The sequence below is a fragment of the Mchenga conophoros genome, linkage group LG11, assembly GCF_057382185.1.
Source record: "Mchenga conophoros isolate Kocher_MC1m ecotype Shallow Benthic linkage group LG11, M_conophoros_male_GT1.1, whole genome shotgun sequence".
NCBI classification, from domain to species: Eukaryota; Metazoa; Chordata; class Actinopteri; order Cichliformes; family Cichlidae; genus Mchenga; species Mchenga conophoros.
In genome coordinates, this window is record NC_140536.1 from 31033104 (window position 1) to 31052489 (window position 19386).

Sequence of the window (19386 nt, forward strand, 5' to 3'; positions counted from 1 at the left end):
ATCACTTCAAAGACCACTAAACACATTTGTAGAAATGCAGTTACCTTTTTTTTTTTTTTTGAAACTTCAGATTTTCTTTCTTTCTTTCTGGAAACTCTCTTAGTAGGCTTAAATTAGAAATTCAGTGGCATACTGAGCTTTCTTCCCAGTATAAAGTAATTCTATAGTTGCCTGAGTGAAATATGTTTGTTAATCTTGACCTTTACAATTTCCTGCTGACTTTACTGAATTATAATTATTCAAGTAATTGTAATCATTTAAGAATGTTGTTTTATTCGAGGCCAATTTTAATATTGGATTTAATATAGTATATTTATTAGTAAATTTGCCATTTTTTGATAACTGATTACAAACAGGTGAATACAACATTTATACGCAATAGCCACATCCAAATGTATCTGAACTAACTGATGGATAGCAAATATTTAATGTCCTACATTACATGATCCACATTAAAATCCCAATGAACCCAAAGCTTTCAGTTAAGTTAATCCAGTCTGCTGTCCACGCACGGCCTGACAACAATGACTTTATTATGTTTTCTTTTCACACCATAAAATAAAGCCTTTCAGCTTATAAAAATAAAACACACCAGTCTAAACTTCTGAAAATATCTCCAAATGCAGTAAAATAATATACATTTTGATACAATGCCCACATTTACAGTATGCCAGTATTCTCCATTTTATTGATATATCTTTTTAAGTGTCCCGTGTCTTTAACATAAACTGAACAATAACAAAAGGCAACATGCAGGTGATAGCAGCACATTTAAACCACAAACAAATTCAACATTCTACACAACATGTTGAGCCGTTTTAGTTCTGAACCTCCCAAAACATAAAGATGAATATTTTAGAGGTAGTGCTCACTGAGAATATAAAGGTGATAAAACACATTACATTTAACAGGTCTCATGCTGGGTTTTTGTGAGCCATAGACAGCAGGTGACTTCTTTCTTTACTGAAACTGTGAAATAAACTACATTTCTTCATAAATAATGTAATATTTATTTCAATAGAGAAGCTTAAGGTGCCAGATTTTCGGGAATTATTATGGCTTTTTAGTTCCCGGTAATTCCCGCTAATGACAACTACAGGTATACTTCAGCATTAGTTAATACTTCTGTAACCTTTATCTCTGGCACAGAGAATACTTGAGTAAGAGAGCAGTGTAAACTCCTTAATCAAAAATGGCATTTGCCATAAATGTTTCAGTTGTAGCATTACAACAGGTAAGTATGAATGAGCACATTTGGATATAAATTGAATGCATGTAAACATGGCCTTAGAACCTGTTCCAACATCCATAAATCAAAACGGTGCCATCTCTGCACATCAACAGGAGACTTAATTTCCCCATACATAGAATTTAAAAGTGCTTTTCATCTCATTTCTCATCATCACATCAGTTTCATGTTGACACCCCAAATCTCTCCTCTTTATCTAAAAAAAAACAAACAAACAAAAAACAACAAAAAAACAAAAACCCAATACTGGCTGCTGATGCTTCTGTAACCAAGCAAGAGATTGGAAAAAAAAAAAAAAAAGTATTACTGATAAAAAGGTCCATTAATAAATGTTCTTAATTACTTTCCCAACCTTTAAGCCTTGCCTGTACAGATATGTGGCATGTCTAACAACAACAGTTTACGTTGCAAGACTGGCTAGAATGACATCTTACTGCCAAGTCGCAAAAGTAGAGTAACTGAGGTGACAGGCATGCTGGGATAGCTCCAAAAAAAAAAAAAAAAAAAAAAGAAGAGAAACCAAACTGTTTCATCCATCTGCGGGCACCTCATACATGGTATTGAAACATCACCATAATAAAAATACTCCTAGAAAAAGCTATGATAACAATACTGTGCAAATATTCAGATGTTATTATTTCATAAAAATATATATAGAGGAAAAAAAAACATCAGAAACAACTGCAACAGACAAAACACACCAGAGACAGTCTGTTGATGCTGAGTGGACTTCATTTACAAGATGTAAAATGTCTTTTTTAAAAGCCTGTCAAAGGGTGATGTGCTGAGACAGAGTGGAGCTGGTTAAAAAGGGTGTCAAGCCTAACTGGCTCCAGATTGAAGGGGGGACAGAGAGGTGTACTGGGTGTGGTGTGGGTTTGCGGTCAGCTCAGAGGTGGACTTAAAGAATCTTCTGGAGGATGGCATTTGGGACTTCCAATGTCTCGTCCTTCACCAGAACTATGTCATAAGAGTCCAGATATTTGTCAAGTCGCTCTTCCACCTGCAAAGAGAGGCCACAGAGAAAAGGTCAGGAGACAGTTCATCTAATCAATCTTCAAGCAGCCACAGCACCTGCCTTCAGGGAAAGTGAACCTGACTAAGCAGTCTAAAAACCATGTTTCCAATTTTTTGGGGGTCAACTCTTAAGTATTCTGTGATTTACATTAAGACACTATTTATCCTCAAATCTGAAAAATGGCATGGACTTAGAATTGTTAGGGTTTTTTTTAAGGAGAAAAGGAATAAAGGCTAATTTCACTCTAATAATCTCTGGGTAATAATCTCTCAGTAAATAAATTAATAAAATTCAAAAGACAAATGTTTGCTGACAGTGTGCAATATTACAAAGTATAAGGGCTAGATGGCAGAAAGCCTTCAACATGGCATTTCCATAAACCCAGACAATGAGACACTGCTATTCTATTATTCCCTTACTGACCTCAAGTAGATGTAACATTGATAACACAGCCAACTCAATGTTCAGGGACATTTTTACTATGCTTAAGGATCTGTCTATGCATGTCATGGTTGTACCTTGTCATTGAGGAAGCCAATCTTTAAGATGTTCTCCGCATTGTTCACACCATCAGCCATGCTTAGGTCCCCCAGTGAGTCGCCCAGCAAGATGATGTTGGAGTACTCTTTGATTTGTTTGAAGTACTCTGAGTTCCGCAGGGCACCGTCGTGTTTGTTGTACACATGGATCAGCTCACCTTTAAATCCCTTCAAGATGCCCTGCGAAACAAGGAGACAATAAAAAAAATTCCATTCAGTTTTATTTACATAGCGCCAAATCTCAACAACGGTCACCTCAAAGTGCTTTATATTGTAAAGTAAAGACTCTACAATAATACAGAAAAACAATATTCAGACAAGCCCAGACAAGTGGAAAGAAAAACTCCCTTTTAACAGGAAGAAACATCCAGCAGAGCTTGTTCAGCCAATGTGCTTCTATTTCTCTACAGATTAACTGTAAACACCAGAATTAAGACTCAAAAATGAAGACTTTGTCTTTCATTAAACACTCACATTTTCATCAAAGTCCATGAAGTTGGAGACGACCTTGACGTTGGGGTGATACACTCCTGCCTGGCGCATGATTTCCTCTAGGACATCTCCTAGGCCAGCAGAGAAAATGAACACAGGCACATTGTGCTGCTGCAGGCGGTCAAAGAACTGCTCAAAGCCGTCTCTGAAACCAAACACAGGCACAGTTTATCCTTTACACTGTGCTCAAACAGGATTCACACGTGTAATTCAGTTTCCTCCACATCTTCCTCTACGGTTACCTGAGGGCAACATCAGACTCTCTGACCACCTCTGGCAGCTTGTCCCTCTCTAACCGCTGCTCCACAAGCAGTCGGTGAGAATTGAAATACCTGTAAATATGCAAAAACAATCTTTTACTTTTAGTAAGATAGACCTCACAACTTAAGCAACACACAGCAGTAAAGTAATCGAGTGAATTTGTACAGTGTGCTGTGTGTGCAAGACTCACCACTCCACCATAAACGGGTATTTCTCCTCCATGGTGAGTTGAGGGTCGATCTCAATGGGATAATATTTATTCTTCAGCGCTAGCAGCTTACTCCTGCACTCTTCTGTTACCAGTTTGCAGTTATCAATGATATCTGTGCAGAGTAAACAGAACGTATGATTCACACAGGGGAACTGCAATTTATGTTTACATTTCTTACACTGTAAAGTGCTGCATAATAAAAAGAAATGTCTTTTTTGTGTTTTACTTACTGTGACACGTTGGACAACGCTTGCCGTTAACTGAGAATTTGCTTAACGTCATGTCAAAGTCTGTGATGATCTGAAACAGTGAAGAACACTTTGTTTGCCAGAACCATAAAAGACCCTGAATCAGACACAAAAAGAAACAAAGGCCCTCAAAAGGAATGCCCTGGAGGTGATAACTGCCAACTGAAATCTTTTTTAGTTTAGGTGGTGTAAGACAATTAGGGAACCCAATAGCTAAACTGGTGACAAAGTCAATTTGGGCAAATGCCATTTTTCTGGGATACCTGAGTCAAGACTTCCTGTTCTCTATGAAAGTTATGTTTACTTGTTTTTTGTCTCAACGTGGACTATTTTACCTTTATTCACAGCTAAAGCCCAGTGAAACCTGCTGGGCCAGTAAAACACAAGCTAGCTGGTGATAATTGGAAAAATATTTTTCCATTTGCTGCAGCCTTACAAGCTTTTTCACCACCAGGTGGTGGTGTTTTACCAAAAGAAACAGACAGGTTTAGTATAATGACAAACTGATGTTTTACCTGCAGTTTGGAAGCTCCTCCTTTGATGAGACCGCAGATGATGTCCTCCACCTTCCCGTGGTCCTTCATGTGGACCGTGGTTTTCTCAAATTGAGGCATCTGGAGGGACAAAGAAGAGGAGAGACACGTTAGTGTGGGCTGACTTTTAAAAATTCCTTTAGTGTAGATTTGGGAAACGTTAATTTACCAACATAATCGTTTCAATTCTCAGATTCTTCAGCTTTAGAGATTTTTGAAAGGCTCTGGTTCTAATAAAAGCACCTCAGAGTAAACGCATCTGGTTAGACCTGCCTCCTCTTTTGGGTATAGAGAGAAGAATGAGGACGCTGCAGAGAAGTTTGTGTGTTGAGAACTTTGGGTTGATTTTAACTGAAATTAATTACATTTGAAGCGTATCTGTCAAAGAGAGTGCCAAAGGAAATGGAGACATGTGCTGTCTTGAATGCACCTCCTACATGCACACGATACTCAAACTGAACTACAGTCACTGGCATTTTTATGCATCAACACCTCGAGCATATCTGAACACAGTGTTCCCTGATCCACATGCAGAGTTTGCGGGTCATGAAACAGCTGATGTGTGGAATCTGTCAGTGTTGTATAACGAACTCAAAGACACACAAACAGCTACAGTGACTCTCTGCAGAGAGTGGGTGAACTTCAACCTTTCTTGTAACTTAATCACATCGCCATGAGATCTGCCTAGTCAGACAAGACTGTCCTCAAAGCACCTCACCACCTCATAACTTTTCTTTGTGAGTTTTCATTCCAAAGTACTGGTAATGATGCGCTTTTTATTATTTATTCGGTTTAATTTAATATTAATTCCTGCCTTTTAATTTGCTGACATTTCTAAATGTCACACACAGCAGGACAGCTCAGATCAGTTTGTGTACATTAGAGCTACAATATACCAGACAACCTTAGAATTTGGCTGAATCAAGGGGAAAAGAAATACTTTGCAAAGAAGTTGAGCATTCAGTTATAAATATAAAGATGTTTTGATCACTTTTTACAAGTTAGCAACAGTGTGGCTGGTGGTGTCTTTTCCTTGCGAGTCTGAGTTTGTGTGTGGGTCATGTCAATTTGCGGTCCCTGTGACATCTACTGTAGCAGGAAGTACCATAAAAGTGGTTATGAGTAGTCTGGCAGATGTTTATAAGTCTGTTTCCGGATTTCTGTGGGGAGCTTTGTCAACACAGTAACACTGCAACTGAGCAGGAGCCAGCAATGAAACCTTAGAGGAGTGCAGTTGAGATAAAATATAGGTCATGTCATGATGCTTGTCATTTTTCTTGGTAATCTGTATCCATAACATGAACTGGCATGGCATTAGTTCAAGTGTTGTGTTGGGAGGAGCTAGTGTCAGAACAGCATAATGAACATGCTGATTTATAATTTATACCTTATTCCGGGGAAAAGTCACCAAGTAAAGTTTTGTTTTTTAATTTATATATAAATCAAATGATCGATTAATGATTCTCTACATGCATTTTCTCCCGTGTATCCATCTCATCATCCATTTAGAACGAGGGCTTGGTCTTGTTAGCCCAAATTAACTGCTCAAAGGTATTACCAAGATGGCTGCTAAATGGCAAGATGCTCTTAGGCACGCTCTAAGATATTCAGTGGGTTGAACCATAACTAAATGACATATTGCATGTCTCCTCACACTCCAGACGTTGAGGTACGAGGCAGTTTTTTCTTGAGTATAAACATGTTCCTACTAGTGCATGGTCACTAATAAGTATTTGCATATAAATGTTTGATCCCTCACATTCCAAACCCAACTGTATCTTTATACAGTCCAAATCATGGAGTCATTTTAATGCTTACGGTTTAAGGAATTATACAGGACAGGAAGGTTGAACGAATAATGGAGGAGATTTAAAACAAAAACAACCACTAACAACAGAAGCAACAGGAAAATGCATCACTTCAATAATTTTAGGGTTTTTCAGAGACTTAGTTTAAACACAGCCTGGGCCTCCACTGTGAATGCAGCTTTCACTGAAAATATATATAATTTAGTTTCATAGACCAACTAATAACAGACATAGTCTTGCAATTAGTCTCTAGTGGAGGACAGTCTTAAAGGTTGTTGGAAAGATGACCTCATGTGTTTGAGGGAATGAGTGTATTTGTGTAGAGATGTTAAATGACCTTGTGCAACAATTCAGCTTGAATAACACCCCACCCGTTATTTCACAAGTAAAGAATAGTTACGTTAAGCCAATAATAGGTGATCATCCATTTTTGTTTTTGCTCATTTGTGTTTTTGTGATGTCTCTTGTGCAGCACAGTTATGTGTTTGGGTCTCAACCAAACAAACAACCAGAGAAGGAAGAAGAACCAACTAAATGCACACAGACAACAGTTTCACCATTTCACAAACACCCCCACCCAACATAATTTACACTTACAGTAGAATTTGACTCGTTACCACTTCATAAATTACTCTGAATCTATAACACAACATTATGAACACAAAAACATTAAGAAGCTAAAATTGACCTTGTCTCATGTATTAACTACCCTAAAAAAGGCCTCATCCAGGAATCTAAGCATGGAAACAACTTATCCAATTTTACATCTGTTGAGTGACGACTATATTCTGGGTCACTGTTAAAAGGATAAGATTACATTTGTTTAAAAGAGATTTAATAGGCTGCCAGAGGGGTGACCTACTAAAAAGCACTCAGACTATGAAATGGCAGTTTATGGGTGTTTCCTTGATGGCAGTGACATCTAAACCTGTTTATTCTGAAACGCTGCTTCACAGCTTACATGTTATGTGTCTAAGACTACTTAACGGTCATGATCTTCTTAGCAACAGCTGATTACAACATTACAAATCAACAAGTTTAGGAAATGTTCCAATTTCAGAATTGAAGCCAACGTTTTAAACATCAAAACTGCTAAATGCTTAGATTTTATTTTTTTGTGAACATTGACAGCAAGAATTTGTTGCACTTAATGAATTTTTGCAATGAACGTGTAACAAAACTGCATGCAGCCTGGAGTACAACCATTTGAAACAAACACCCCTCCGTCCCTTCCTTCCTCCCTCCTACACACACACACACACACACACACACACACCACACACACACCTACCTCCAGTTTGGCGTCTCAGCTAAAACGAGAGTGAAGAAAAGATTGTGTGTCTGCAGAGGCCTTATATATCTACAGCAACAGCAAGGGAGGGAGGGGTTTTTGCTCAAAATAGATTAGAAAACATAGGCCCTCCCCCTATACAGAAGGGCTCGAACACTAGAATACAGTGTCCCTGTCAACACACACAAACAAAACTCATATAAACAGCTGTGAAATTGAGCCGGGGGAGGAAAAAAAGGAAACCTTTAAAATCAATGAGAATGGGTTGATGACTGCTGCTGAGCACACACATTTTTAAACACACAGCATACGGCCCTCCACGTGGAAACACAAATGCAGCAAAATGCTTGACGATGCATTAAAAGTCACAGGGGTCAACTTTCGGTGTGAGCATCGAGCTGCTTGGGCATTCAGTGGTCAGTCACGCATGAAAGATCAACTAATAGACGTGACTCAATGCAAGTTAACACATATATACATATTTTACGTATCTTATGCTCATCTTTCTGGAAATTCTCATATATATATATATATATATATATATATATATATATATATATATATATATATATATCATGCAGATCTACACACATATAGAAACATGCAAACTACACTGTCTTTACATTTCTGGATGCATCTGAACACGTCCAACATTCTTTTTGAAATGTATGCACACAAACTGGTACTCTGGCTGAGCAAGTTCTTGCATTAAAGTCAACTCCTAGATAACTTTTCTCATATCAGTTGCAATCATGCAACTAATATGCAATTTATTTCATCAATAAAATGTCTGTTCAGTGGAGCTATCACTAAAAATCCATCACTGGCCTTGGTATTCAGTTGAGAAACCTGCAGTTTGTGATGGATAACATTCAGAAACCTGGTCAGCTGTCACATGTTTGTCATATTTTTGTCAACAACTCCAAGTTAAGAAGCTAAGAAGCAAAGAAACTAATGCTAAGTGATTCGATGACTATATAAAATTACAAGTTGAGCGTTTAGAATTGAGCTTTAAAGGCAGTGTCATTTTAATTGTTTAAGGGCAACTGTTATTCTGAACTGGCGCTATATGAAAAAGAAAAATTTAATTGAATTTTCTGCCAGTTATCACATCTTGCGTGCACCAAGGATCACAAAGCATGGGGAAAAACAGCATTGGATTGGTGAAGGTATTATCACAATATAGTCTGCATACATGAAACTCAATGACATATCTAAGTTTCCTTGAAGCTCATAATCTGGAGGGACCTTAAGTCTGTTTACAGCTCTCATGAAGTGGGTGCAGCCTCTAAGAACTCTGTTATCAGCATTTCAGAGAACATAAAAGGGAACGTTGCATAACAACATTTGGACCTTTGTGCGACACTGACACGATGCCACAGGCTTGATTTTCGCTGAACAAGGCTTGGTTCCCTGCTGTCTGTGCTGCTGGTGTTGTTGCTATAAGATGGCAGAGTCTTCTTTTCTGATCATCTCGACTCCCTCGCATACCACAACACCCAAAAATTAGGTCAACTATCTCCGGTTACATCTCACCCCTATAACAGGTCCCTGCAGCACGAGCCTCACAGAGACACAGCACCAACAGCTGCCTCACGGCTTTATAAGAAAAGGCCCAGTGACTGTTTGGTGTAGTTGTGTGGCAGGATAATACTGTTTCTGTTCTAACACACTTTGATTTAACTCTGCCTTTGCGTATTTTGGTTGCACAAACCAAGTGACAAAAAGCCAGTGGAAATCTGTGCCATTACCTTTAGTTTGAAATGTGCAATTTCACACTTCCCAAAATGCAAACCTTCAACTAACATCCATCCTTGCACCATCAAGCCCCTTCTAATCAGATTCACAGCTCCAGGGGATAAAACAATGGCAGGCTCTGATATTTTTAGGCATACACTGGGATTATTGTCTTATCCATACAGATCATATGATATTAGAATGCTATCCTGAGCCATGCACTGCACAAAGGTTTCAGTACTTCAGTTTCAGGTTTGTTTAATTTCACTGATTTAATCTGTGTTTGTTTAGAAAATATTGCATATTTGCATGTGGCCACACAGACCCAGAAGCATTTTTAAATATCAAAATTAACACAGCTAGCCCCCCCATAGCCTTGGAGAGACAGCACACCCACCCAAGATGCTGCATGAAATAAATAAATACAAAAAATAACAATACGTTATTGTAAGATCAGCCAAGCACCCCAAAAAGCAGTCAACTTCACGGAAATGATCAGGCTAACAAAAACATCTGATCTTTCAATTAAATCTTGACTTCTCAAATAGGCAAATGATGGATGAGCACCTCGCTTTTAAAAAACCACAGACTTTCAATCCCCTGTTAGGAGTAGATGTTGAGTCTGAACAGGTTAGGTTCAGGATGCTGTGACCCAATCCTGGCATGACTAGGTCAAAGTTCATTAAGGATTAAATGCACAGCCTGACTGAATGTAACCCCCTAATGTTCATGCACTAGGATTTCATCACCTGTAAACGCAACCTAAAAATTGAGTGATCTCTAATTAGAAATAAGGAAATTTCCATGGTATCCAAGCTGATATCCCACATTAATCCAATCTTTACTACTTTTATGACAAACTCGAAACATGTTTTTGATAGCAATACCAGCCTGGGTATGATTAACGTGTGACATGGTGCCAGCTTTAAGGAAACCCTTTAGTGTCCCATTACCACACCCACACTGGGAGCTGCTATGGCTGTCAGCATGATGGCAATCTGTTCCTAATGATAACAAAGTTTGTTCAGTAGAATAAGTGCCTGCCAACCTGCTGAGAGACTGAATGCCAAGAGCAGCCTTAAAACTGACAAACCAAAACTGCCTTTTTTGTCTTAACAATTTCTTCTTATGCAAATCTAATAACTGAAAGTGTAACACATGTTTTCATTCATTCAACATAGCACCTTAGTCTCAACTTACCTCTCTCCCTGTTGTTTTCTTTTTCAAGATAATAATTAAGTCTATGTACGTATCCAGCAGTGCTATCCAAACTGTCACACTTTAATACCAACAGATAGTCTGCAAATATAACACATAATAGTAACACCTGTATAACACCTTATATATTTATAAACCCTTCAATGCTCTGCTAACAACCAGCTGTAGCATGTTCAGCTTTTTGTATAGGTTGTCTTGTTAAAAGTATACCCAATTCAGCCAGTCACTTGAGTTACATTTTCTTTACAACAGTGTATTCATCATTAAAGCCTATATATTTCCAAACAGTTTAGTTGTTTTGTTCACATTTTTCTCTGCAGAACTACATTATAGAGTACATTTTTAAAAAAAATCCTAGCATATATACATATATACAGTAAGGTTTGGCAGAGATGGAGAAGGGAAAATTTACACTGTTGTGCTCTCTAGTGGTCACAACAGTTAAACACAGTCCAGCAAGCTCCTTCACCTAAAAGACCAGTGTGTAAGTTTTGGTGGCATCCAGCGGTGACAGTGCAAATTGCAACTAAATAAACACCACTTGCCTCAAACTCTTCTTTTTTACTACATTTGCAAAATGAAAGGTTCTACAATCAGAGTTCCATAAAGTGCAGCAAACTGCAGCACTTGGAAACATATACACAGCTACAAATGCCTGCTGAATATGATGTTAGAAACCTAGAAATGACTGTCATTCATTTAAATGTTTTGTTCATATAATCAGCTATCAAGGCCATTAAGACAACACAGTAAGTGTAATCAGTATCATCATGTAGATAAAAAGAGGAGGACAGACAACAAGGCAACTTCCAAAAGAATGCACGTTTCTCCCTCTGCATTTAGTAATGCAATTAGTCAACTGGAAAAGCAAATAAATGCTCATATAAAAATACAGTACTTCTAACAGCCGATGACAGAGAGAAGAGCTCTTTACAGATAACACTCTGCTTCTGTCGCACTCTTGCCTCCGTAATTGTTTTCATTTTATTTATATGGGATGTTTTCCTCCATAGTTGCAAATTGAAAAGGTTCAACATAATATATAATTCTCTCAGAACAGGGTTCTGACATCACTATCCGCTTCAATGTAAACAGTGAAAGCCTATGGATAAGAGGACTAACTTTTTTTCTTTTCTTTTTTTTTACAAAATCTAAGATGTCTATAGTGTAACTTAAAATCAGATTTAAACTTCTGCTGTCTGTTAATACAACACATATTTATGCTAAAGTCAGTAAATATTAACGAGATACTCACTTGATACCACTGAGGACAACACTACGAAAACTCAATTCCCAGATGCATTAACAACTACTCAGTTTCATGTCTCATCTAGTACTATCCTGTCAGGGATGAACACTGATATCTCTCATTTATGTTCATTCTATAACATCAGATTACTATGATGCATTTAACAGATTTAATTTCCCAAACTGACATTTCCACACAGGCGTGCAGCAGTCAAGGAACAAACTGGAACAATGAAAAGAATAAATTCAAACCTATGAAATGAGGAGCGTATCAGCAAAGAGAAATTAAAGTTTTTGGACACCATTTCTCAAATGGAAACGTTTTTCTTCAGTACACTATCAGAGTTTTAAACAAATTAGACAGACCGCTGTCGCAAGACAAAGTAAATAAAAGAGCAATTATGACATGATGACAAGAGGATATTTGCTATGAAAATTACAACTGGCAAAACTGTAAATCTTTATCTGCAGCCACAGCATTTGACTGCTCTTTCAGCCACTTTTCAAGTTTCCACAAACAAATAAAATGGGAGATGTTCCAGCAGAATTCAGCTAACAGTTTTTCCAGTAAACTGGCTGTGCATATATGTTTAGCTAGAAACTGCATACAAACAGCTTTGACTAGCACAGCAAATGCAACAAAATATATACATTCAATCTTGTATGGGGCGATCGTGGCTCAAGAGTTGGGAGTTCGCCTTGTAATCGGAAGGTTGCCGGTTCGAGCCCCGGCTTGGACAGTCTCGGTCGTTGTGTCCTTGGGCAAGACACTTCACCCGTTGCCTACTGGTGGTGGTCAGAGGGCCCGGTGGCGCCAGTGTCCGGCAGCCTCGCCTCTGTCAGTGCGCCCCAGGGTGGCTGTGGCTACAATGTAGCTTGCCATCACCAGTGTGTGAATGTGTGCGTGAATGGGTGGATGACTGGATATGTAAAGCGCTTTGGGGTCCTTAGGGACTAGTAAAGCGCTATATAAATACAGGCCATTTACCATTTGTATCTCTCTTTTGCAGTTATGATTAAAGATTTCTTGAGAAAAAGTCAAAGACACATCTGCTGTGTGCGCCAAAGGTTTTCTTAATGTTGGACAATTATATATTTGCACGTGCTACAAAGAACTTACTGGACTTTTAATGTCAACATTAACAGGGTTTCTCCTCAGAGATGGAACACCCACCAAAGAAGCCATGTTGAAAAAATAAATAATCGTGCTACTGAATTAATTTATGTGCACTTGATTCATTAGATAGAAAACTGCAGTTTTCTATCAATTATGGTCATGCCAGTCTGTCTGCCTCTAGTTTTTTTCTGCACATGTTATTGTAAGACCAAAAAAGTCTGACAGAGAAAAATATCCTTGCAAAAGGGATGAACTTTGCTATGACGCGGAGGCAAATCCCACTAGTGGAACTGATTACAGCCACAGAATCAGCAATTTGAAACAACAACAATGCAGATGTGGAAGTAGAGTAACTGCGGACAAAAGTTTTGGCCTGTCTCAGCAATGCAAAGCCCCCAGTTTCCAACATCAGCATGGAGGAGAGGAAGGTAGGGCTGCTCAATTAATCGAATTTTAATCACGATTACGATCTGGGCTTTCAACGATCATTAAAAATGACTGAGCCGATTATTAGCCCCTCCCTCATTTATCCGCGACACCTTAAAGGCCGGTCCGTGAAAATATTGTCGGGCATAAACCGGTCCGTGGCACAAAAAAGGTTGGAGACCGCTGATTAAGAGGACCCGAGGGAAGCTCGGAAAGCTAAGCAGAAGTTATTTGGAGAGTGACTGCCGTTGGTTGAAAAGAGAGTTTAAAAAAAAAAAACTTCAGTGGTGTTGCACACTATTTTATATTATTTTTTTAAAGTCATTGTTAACCCTTTAAAGCCGGTCAGAGCAGCACGCTCCGTTTTGCGTAACTATTGTTAAATCCCTGTAGAACCTGAACCGCGTAAGCTAGCGCAATAATTTGTTTTGCATATGAAACCGGAGGAGTTGTACTTACATCTGATGCCATCAGCTTGTCCTCAGTCACAGTTTCCTTCCACATAAAGCTTTGCAAAAATTGCATAAAAAGCGCTTGCAGGAACAAAAACATAATATTCCAGAAACACGCTTTGCCGTTCCTGTCAGCTGTTCGTAACACTTCCCACAGTGAAATGATGCACATGCTGTTTTCTTTGCAAATTTGCATCATAGGATTGTTTTTTGTTTTTCCTGCAGTATATAAAAATTGCTGTATCTCCAAAATAAAACTATGAAGACACTCAAAATAAATTTCCTGTTGTTGTAAACTATTTTTTGCAACTTTATTGTATTTAAAGTTTTGAGGGATAAACCTCTTAAATTTCTTCAAGTAGAAATATATGTAAACAAAACAAAAGCGATTTTCAATTTTTTTTGTAGTTTATTGCACTTTTTTGCAATTAATGTACTTACTATGGACTTAATGCATACATATTATTAAAATATGGGCTATAACAGTTGTATTGATGTATAGCAACTTGAAATGCTCCCACAAATGGCACTACAGCATGTAAAAATATAATATAAGCTCTGGTGGACTTGGTTCTATGGTAGGTCTTAAAGGGTTAAATAAATATCGTCAAATAATCGTGATCTCAATTTCAGTGAAAATAATCGTGATTATCATTTTTGCCATAATCGAGCAGCCCTAGAGGAAGGCACTCCCATCACTTAGTAATTGCAACAGAATTATCATCCTTCCGGCAGACAAGGGTAGGTGCACAGTTTTGCAGAAAACCAGAAAGACAATCATGAGAAAATTTTGTCTAAGCTTAGTAGCAAAAATACTTGATGAGCCCCTGAAATGAAATGCAGGTAGTGGTTAGATGAAGATAATAGATTGTCTGAAGCAGTTAGAATAAGACAATGCTACTGACCACATACCACAGGCTATTCCCAGGGGAAACTACACCAAGTCTGTATGGTTTACTGAAGATACATAAACAAGGTGTACCTTTTAGAGATGGCACCATACCACTTTTTTATGTCAGATACCGATACCAATATCATAAATTTGGATATCTGTCGATACCGATATGAATCCAATATAGTGTGTTTTTAACCAATAAAACTGTTTTTTAAATATCTTGCTGCATTTTGTATAGGTTCAAACTCAAGTTAAAAAAAAAAACAAAACAAAAAAAAAAAACTAAAGCTATTCTGTTATATCTGTATGCTAAAAATACACTGCACCCAAAATATTTCATAGTTCAACAATACTGATCAATCTAATAAACTTAAACCTACTCCATCCTCCCTATTCTGGTATTTTAAAGAGTAAGCAACCTAACTAATAGGGTTGCAAACTCCCAGCAAAAAATAAATAAATAAAAAATAGGGAACCACCCTCCACCGCATGATGCTTAATCGACGTAATCAACTTTAATTTGATGCAGTGTGAAAAAAAATGCACAGAAATCCATTATTTTTCAAGAATAATTGAATAGATTCAACATCTTTCTTCAACAGAACTGCAGACTGCACAGATGGTACCTTCTCAAAGGAAAAAGTACTATAGCTTAGTAGGGTATATTAGACTTAACAGTTACTATATACAGTAATGGACTTCTATATATTTTACATCAGATTAAAACTTTGGGTGTAAGATTCAGATAATTATTTATTAAAAGCTAGACATTTTAAATGAGAATAAGAAAGAAAAGTATGTCTTTGTGCCCCCCTTTTCGCTGTTAATGCCCTATCGGCCCCCCTGGCTAAACATTGCTAGACCCACCCCTGCACAGTTACCAGCCATCAGCTACGTAGAAAAGGATCCTGGTGTAGAAAGTAATATTAAATAAATTCTAACAACAGGTTATCAAGCTTAAACGTGCTGCTGTTGTTCAGCTGCTGGTTTCCTCTTTCTGGCGCGAAGTGGGCCAAAAAACAAAGAAGAGAGACGGACTCGCTACAGAAAAGCCGATCAGCTGATCATTAATCAGTTTCATGATTGAAGTAGCAACAGGAGAGGGAGGGAGAGAGAAGAGGCAGTCGCTCCATATATCGGTTGTTAAGCTTAACGCGGGAATGCTTTACAAACATTCAGAGATGAACTGACACACTTGCTTTACTTCTCTCTGGCGGAACTTCCTCAGAGATGAAATGCCGGTTTGGTAGCGAGGCTACAAATACTCAACCAGACCGCTGATAGAGCAGCTGTGGCGTGCCCTATCACGTGACACATACTGCTCCGACTGCTACGGTTATGAGCTGAGTTAAGCCATGTCGCAAGTTTTGTGAGGTGCTTTTTTGATATTTAATGGATCGGATTAAATTTTTTATTTTTCACCGATATCCGATCCAGTAATTTAGGTCAGTATCGGACCGATATCGATACGTAATATCGGATCGGTCCATCTCTAGTACCTTTAAGACCAATTGTCCGTATGAGCAACTCAGTCTCCTATAACATCTCAAAGTTTCTGGCTTCGATCTTTAATTCGATGTGGTGTTTAGGCAGCTCTAAACACAACATCCAGAACACTTTGAATTTCGTTGAGAAGGTGAGAGATGTCATTATGGAGGCAGATGATCAACGGTCATGACAATTTACATATTAATGATCATTAAACTGTCCATTGACACGTTTTTCTTCAGTACACTATGAGAGCTTCATACAAAGCAGACAGGCCATTGTTGCAAGACAAAGCACATAAAAAGGAACTATGACTCAATGACAGGAGGATACCTGCTATGAAAATTACTATCAGCAAAAATGTAAATCTTTATCTGCAGCCAAAGCATTTGACTGCTGCTACAGCCACTTCAGAATGTGAATGTGCCAACTGAATTCCAGGGGAGTCTTTCTAGTAAATTAGGTTATAAGTGTGTGAATGTTTTGGATAGAAGCTGTATACAAACAGCTTTGACTAACACAAAATAATGGCTCAGTTGGTGTTATATTACATATTACAGTACTTCTGGATATAATCTAGCATGAAAGCTTGTTTAATATGTATTTTTCAATGACAAAATATTGTAAATCTCACATTCTTTGCTGCACCAACTACCAAATGTCAAACTATGTATCTGTAGAATACATTATAAAAACACAGTTAAAGGTAAAGATATATTTAAAAAAAAAAAATGAAAGAGAAATATGTTGTGTGTGGTAAAGGTTTTCCTAATGTTGGACAGCATACTGCATACCCAGGATTTTCCCTGCCTCAGTATTATTTTTTAGGAAGTCTTTCAGGAGGTGGTTTGAAAAATGTTTTATTAGATTGCTGTTTAGTTTTGGAAGGCAATCTAAAAGTTCTTTGGTGGTTGACACCAACTTTGGATGGCATGTTTTTTTTTTTTCCTAAAATAAAAGATGTACATACCTCAGTGTGAACAAACTAAAAGAAATATCTAAATTATCAGTGTGTTTGTTTTATATAATGGCTCTTACATAACAACAAAGTTACGTGCTGCTGTTTCCCACCTTTTTAACAACACAGGCATATGACTTTTCCCCGCACATTTCTTACCTTCATTTTTGTGTCAACTGTTAATGTTTTAGCAGACCATTCTGATTCCTGCTAGAATGGTTAGAGAGCTGGACCCAGAGTCCTACCTGCACTCCTGATGATTGCATAACCTGTAGTAGACAGTAGCACTCAGCATTTTTCTAATGTTGAAAGAGCTGCAGAGCATCACTGACACAGAGGCTCAGCTGTCACTGCATAAAAGTGGCTCCTGCTCTTTCTGTGGGAGAAAAGCTGCCCGGTGACCTCTAAACAGCTGCTGTTTTAAGGAACTGTCGCGCACGCGTACAGCATCGTGTAGGCCCATTAATGTCAAGAAAACAGAGCAGAGCGTCCCATTTCCGGCCGAAAATTTCTGAACGCATGCTCCAACCTCCTGTGAGTGTTTCAGTGGACAAAATACAATGTCATAACAAGTTTTTTTTTTTTTTTACTACATAAACACATTAAACAACTCGCTCGTCTTGGAATAAAGACGGAATAGCTATTATGAAAAAAGTGCACCTTTACTTTGAAGCCCTTGCTCCTTCCCTTCCTGTTTCTTACCGCTCTTGATGAAACTAAATTGTCTACTTGTACTAACCATTTCTATGATCCTAGTTTTCTTTCCAGCTCGCTTCTTTTTGGCGACGATGTACTGGGCAAGAACCACGCCGCCGAACAAAGCACACACACTGGCGCTGGCCGCGGCTCCGACCTTCACCACGGCCGTCCTGTCCATGACGGTCCGCCGTTTTCTCACCGACCTGCCCGCCGACCGATCAGTCCCGTCCTTCCTCCTATCAACAGACGTCTGCCTTCTGGTGCAATCACGCAATCAAAGATCGTCTATACAGAATGTGACCCGTTACTATGGGGGCAAAATGTGTGTGATTTTTATAAGAAACTAATTCAAACCAGAACTTAATTTGCCGGTTGCTAAGCCGCACCAGATAAGCTAGCAAAATTGCTACATCCAAATCTTTCTAAACTTACTCTCCAAAAGTTGATTCTGTTCATCTGGACGTAGCGTTTTGTGGGAGAAACGTTTCGTCACTAATCCAAGTGACTTCTTCAGTCGCAGCTGACTGCAGGTTTCTAACAATGACTGTATAAAACATGGACGACGCGACAGCTCCCCAAAAATGAAGCCAAAACGTCTCTATCGCCCCCTGGTGTCTGGCTGCAGTATAGGTCATAAACCCCGCCTTCTCCATGTTAGCAGATGGGACTGGGGTCAGACTAAAATAAACCTATTCTCCTCAGATAATTTTTTTCCAAAGATTCTTTCTTTTGTTATCAATAGTTCTCATCACGCTGATTGATGTTCAAGGGGTCTCCTCTCCCATAAGTTTGATTCTAATTCCAACCGCGGTGATGTTAAATAGGGGTGAAACGTCATCAAAATAGCTTTGAATGGCAGCTGCAGTCACGGAGAAACTCTGCTATTCCCGAACAGAGAAACTGTATCTCTGTTCGGGAATAGCAGATAGAGCGTAGGCTCTGAGTCGAGGGCGAGCGTTTACGCTACGAAAACACGACCGAGTGTTTTAACCTGACAGCCTGAGGTGTTCTTTAGTAAAGTGACCGACAGAAGGACACGAGGCCCTGCTGCACTTTTTCGGTAAGTTAAACGTGTTTGTTAGTGGTGTGCGGATCGATATTGAAATATCGATTGTTCCGATCCCAGTAATTTGTTCTAGAATCGATTCTCATATTAAAATATCGATATTTTAGTACTTTGGGGTAAATTTGTAGTTTTTCATTAACAGGAACACAGTGGAAAGAAACTATATCATTCGGATCATCTAAATTGGAAGAAACTACTTCCTCTTATGCCTTTCATTGTCATATACGAAATACGGCTGTATAAATGTGTTGCAGCCCCTGGCCAGTGTTGCCAACTCCTCAGTCAGGAAAATCGCTATTGGCTATGCTAAAAGTATCTAGAAGTTGCTAAACGACGTCATCGCCTAATTTGCATAATTGGTCATGCTAATATCATTGTAACCCACGTTGTAGGAGAGAAAAGAAGAAGAGACATAAAGTGAGTTTAAAAAAA

The 19386-nt window shown here is 38.5% G+C and overlaps 1 protein-coding gene across 6 annotated transcripts; it reads right to left on the reverse strand.

Moving 5' to 3' along the window:
• Positions 1–509: 509 nt before the first annotated feature.
• Positions 510–18459, reverse strand: nt5c3a (5'-nucleotidase, cytosolic IIIA). Of its 6 annotated transcripts, none has more exons than XM_085292472.1 (9): positions 18321–18421; positions 17929–18173; positions 4534–4632; positions 4001–4070; positions 3750–3882; positions 3541–3630; positions 3281–3443; positions 2786–2986; positions 510–2252 (listed from the first exon to the last, which is right to left on the reverse strand). In XM_085292472.1, exons 2-9 carry the CDS (start codon positions 18064–18066, stop codon positions 2151–2153), a joined length of 996 nt encoding a protein of 331 aa, XP_085148598.1. In that variant the 5' UTR covers positions 18067–18173; positions 18321–18421; the 3' UTR covers positions 510–2150. The 6 variants fall into 6 exon arrangements, with proteins under 6 accessions (XP_085148598.1, XP_085148597.1, XP_085148599.1 ...); XM_085292471.1 differs by having other exon boundaries at positions 17929–18195; positions 18321–18415; XM_085292473.1 differs by lacking the exon at positions 17929–18173 and having other exon boundaries at positions 18321–18459.
• Positions 18460–19386: the final 927 nt, after the last annotated feature.

Coding starts and splice junctions, on each gene's coding strand:
- nt5c3a (XM_085292472.1), bottom strand. CDS start 18,066: ATGGACAGGACGGCCGTGGTGAAGGTCGGAGCCGCGGCCAGCGCCAGT. Junction 3,883..4,000: donor GCGTTGTCCAACGTGTCACA/GTAAGTAAAACA, acceptor TACTCTGCACAG/ATATCATTGATAACTGCAAA. Junction 3,444..3,540: donor GAGTCTGATGTTGCCCTCAG/GTAACCGTAGAG, acceptor GTTTGGTTTCAG/AGACGGCTTTGAGCAGTTCT.